General features: G+C 52.4%; 1 protein-coding gene across 1 annotated transcript in view; it reads left to right on the top strand.

Annotated features, from left to right (window-relative positions):
- Window positions 1-543: 543 nt before the first annotated feature.
- The window catches only part of ATCAY (ataxia, cerebellar, Cayman type), a gene marked incomplete at its 3' end in the record, with an annotated part of 11627 nt that continues 8653 nt past the window's right edge, over window positions 544-3517 (top strand). The window contains exon 1 of the mRNA XM_009072239.1: window positions 544-620. Coding sequence (XP_009070487.1) covers window positions 544-620 — 77 coding nt within the window. The remainder of the gene's footprint in view (window positions 621-3517) is intronic.

Raw genomic sequence — 3517 nt, 5'->3', positions numbered from 1 at the left:
TCCTGCAGTGGGTGGATTCATGCTCCAACACAGGAGCTGATTCCACTTGAGGATGTTCTACAGCAGCTCAGGCCTGAACTGGTCCCCTCGGGGCAGGAGCTTCCATCCAGGAATCTACTTCCAAACCAGGCTGGGAAGAGCTTCCCATGTCCTCTCAGCCACATCTCACTTCCCTCAGCAGAGATTTAGGTGAAGATTGGTATTGAAAGAGAAGCAGCAAGGAAAAAAAACGTGTGGCTATCAGCCCAGGCAGTGCTGATCCACAGGGAGATGAGCTGGGATCCAGCCAGAGCAGAGATACATCCACTGCTTTGATCCAGGGCCAACCTCACCTCCTCTTTCTGCTCCCAAATGTGTCAAGTAGCCACAAAATCCCATGTTTTGCTGCTTTTTCCAAACAAGCAGCTCTCATGCTGCTTCTCCATGGAATGTGGGACCAGTGTACCTGCTCCTTGGTTGGGATGCTCCATGCCAACCTCTCTGTCTTCACCTTCCAGCCTGAAGCCTTCCTTGAGGGATCCACTCAGCCCTTCCCTGAGCACCATGGGGACCACAGAAGCCACTCTGAGGATGGAAAACGTGGATGTGAAGGAAGAATGGCAAGATGAGGACTTCCCCAGGTTTGTTCCCAGAAAAAAAAAACCAAACAGGAAGAATTTTATTTCTTCCTAGGAGAATGATGGAGCATGTGGGGCTTCCCATGGCTCCAGAGGCAACAGGAGCCTGAGCTCCAACAGGGAGATTTGGCCAGAGAATGGAGTTTCTGAGTGGTGAAGAAATCTTGGGAAGCTTTTGACAACCCTCTGTGAGCATGGAAAGGAGGGTAAGGAACTGGGAATGGAGTACAGGGAGATTAACATGGATATAGGGATGGATGGATGGACATAGGGATGGATAGATGCACATGGGAGTGGATGGATGGAGATGGGGATAGATGGATGGAGATGGGGATGGATGGATGGATGGATGGATGGATGGATGGACTCTTTTCCAGTCTCTGAATCAAGCAGTGTCTCCCCAAGCAGAGCAATGCTGCTTTGGCAGGAATTTGCCTAAGGAAGAGTAGCAATGAGGTTGCACACCTTGTGTGAGATGACATGTGGGTGCCAGAAGGTACCAAAGTGGAACCTTGAGCCACTTCATTCCCTGGACAGAGTGCCAGAAATGATCCTCTGAGCTCCCTACACCCGCCCCAGGGTGCACCCACCCTCACCCCCAGTGTTACCCCCCCAGGGAGGGCATGGAGTTTCCCTCTCTGGAGACATCCAAACCCACCTGGATGTGTCCCTGTGCTACCTGCTCTAGGTGCTCTAGGTGGAGGGTTGGCTAGATGATCTCTAGACATTCTACAGAAGGAACTAGAAGTCCCTTCCACCCCCAACTATGATGCAGCACTAAATCCTGTGGCCCCACAGCAGCTCCCTGGGCTATCCCCAGTGTGTCCAGTCCTTGCTGCAGTGGGGGTGGAGGTGCTGAGGGGCTTCCAGGGCTGTTCCCCTCTACCCCAGCTGCAGCTGAGCCCCCCCAAGCCCACAGAGCCCCTGTGTGGGCAGACAGAGGGGCTGTGTGTGCCGTGGGGGTGAGCACGCACCGCCCTGCAGGGTGAGAAAGGGTCTCCTGTTCCTCTCTCAGCACAGGGATGAGCTTGGCTCTGTTCATCCCAGCTCCAGCTGCAGCTTTCCTCTGAGCCCCTCTGTGTGCCAACCCACAGGGCATGGCTTGTCCTTCCGCTGCCCCCCGAGGTGGGCTCAGCCAAGCCTTGGCTTTCCAGGCTGGAGTTTGTTTCCCCTCTGAGAGCAAAGCTTTGGGCTGCTGAAGCTGTGCCAGCCTCAGGCTCCCCCCTGAGCACTGTGCTAAGAGGTTTGGAATTGAGGAGAAAGGAGGGAGAGAAAGGAAAGGGAGGTGTAGATAGGAATCATGGAATGGTTTGGGTTGGAAGATACCTTAAAGCTCATCTTGTTCTGACACCTTCCACTGGAACAGGTTGCTCAGAGGAGTGTAGAAGGAAAAGTGAGGTATAGAAGGGGAAGGGAGGTATAAAAAGGGAAGGATAGATAGGATATATCCTATAGATAGGAATCATGGAATGGTTTAGGTTGGATGAGACCTTAAAACTTATCTCCTTCCACCCCCTGCCATGGGCAGGGACACCTTCCACTGGAACAGGTGGGGCAGAGGAGTGTAGAAGGGAAAGTGAGGTATAGAAAGAAAAGTGAGGTATGGAAAGGAAAACATTGAGGCAAAACTCCCTAGAAAATCCAGGATAAAGCTGGCCTAGCCCCTGGACACCTCAGCACTAACCCAACCATCGCCTCAGAGCTCTGTCCCACACTTACCATGCCAGCAGCAAACTTTCCTCAGCCTTCCAGGGCCACTTCTCCTGCAGAGCCCTCAGCACCACTCACACAGGTGTCTTCACTTCTGGCTTGCAATTGAAACTTGGAGAAAGGCAAAGGGATGTGACTGTGTCTGGGAGGTAAATCCATAGCAGGGACAAGGCCTGAGCCCTCAGGACAAGCTCCCCAAGCTGCTGCAGGGGGATGAAATGAGGTGAAACACAGCCCAGACAGCCCCAAGGCAAAGGAGGGAAAGCCTGGCAGTAAAAAGACATAAATAATCATTTTCCAGCCACTTCCTCCCCTAGAAGCACTGAGATAATAGGGCAGGAGCTGCTGCATGTGGGACAGCAGCTCTCCAGCAGCTCATTTGCTGCAGAGCTATTTTTGCCTAGCTGTGATTAGCCAATCTTGCCAGGGAAAAAAGAAAAACCCATCGCCCAGACAAAGATCTGTGCTGGGAAAATGGAAATCAGCTGCTCGTTGAGGGCACAGGGTGACATTAGATGGTGGGAGAAATGTTTTCCCTGTTAGGGTGTTCAGGATATTGCCCAGGGAGGTGGTGGATTCACCAGCCCTGGAGGGGATTTAGATGTTCTGGAGGATATGGTTTGGGGTTTAGGACTTACAGCAGTGACAGGTTAAGGGTTGGACTTGATCTCAGAGGTCTCCTCCAACCTTGATGATTCTATGGTTTAGGGGTTACAGCAGTGACAGATTAAGGGTTGGACTTGATGACCCCAGAGGTCTCCTCCAACCTTGATGATTCTATGATTTAGGATTTAGGGGTTAAAGCAGTGACAGGTTAAGGACTGGACCTGATGATCTTAAAGATCTCCTCCAACCTTGATGCTTCTATTCCATGATTCCCAACCAGAGCCATGAGGGAGAGGAGAGAAAAGGGTTCATCGAACACAAGTGCTGTGAGGAGAGGCTAAGGGAGTTGGGATTGTTCAGCCTGGAGAAGAGGAGGCTCAGGGGAGACCTTAGCACCCTCCACAACTCCCTGCCAGGAGGTTGGAGTCAGGTGGGGGTTGGTCTCTTCTCCCAGGCAACCAGCAGCAGGACAAGAGGGCACAGACTCAAGCTCTGCCAGGGGAGGGTTAGGTTGCGTGTTGGAAAGAGATTTTTTACAGAGAGAGTGCTCAGGCATTGGAATGTGCTGCCCAGGGAGGTGGTGG

This window comes from Acanthisitta chloris, unplaced genomic scaffold, assembly GCF_000695815.1.
Source record: "Acanthisitta chloris isolate BGI_N310 unplaced genomic scaffold, ASM69581v1 scaffold9943, whole genome shotgun sequence".
NCBI lineage: Eukaryota > Metazoa > Chordata > Aves > Passeriformes > Acanthisittidae > Acanthisitta > Acanthisitta chloris.
The sequence above is the reverse complement of the archived record's forward strand: the minus strand, read 5'-3'. Positions and strand labels throughout refer to the sequence as shown.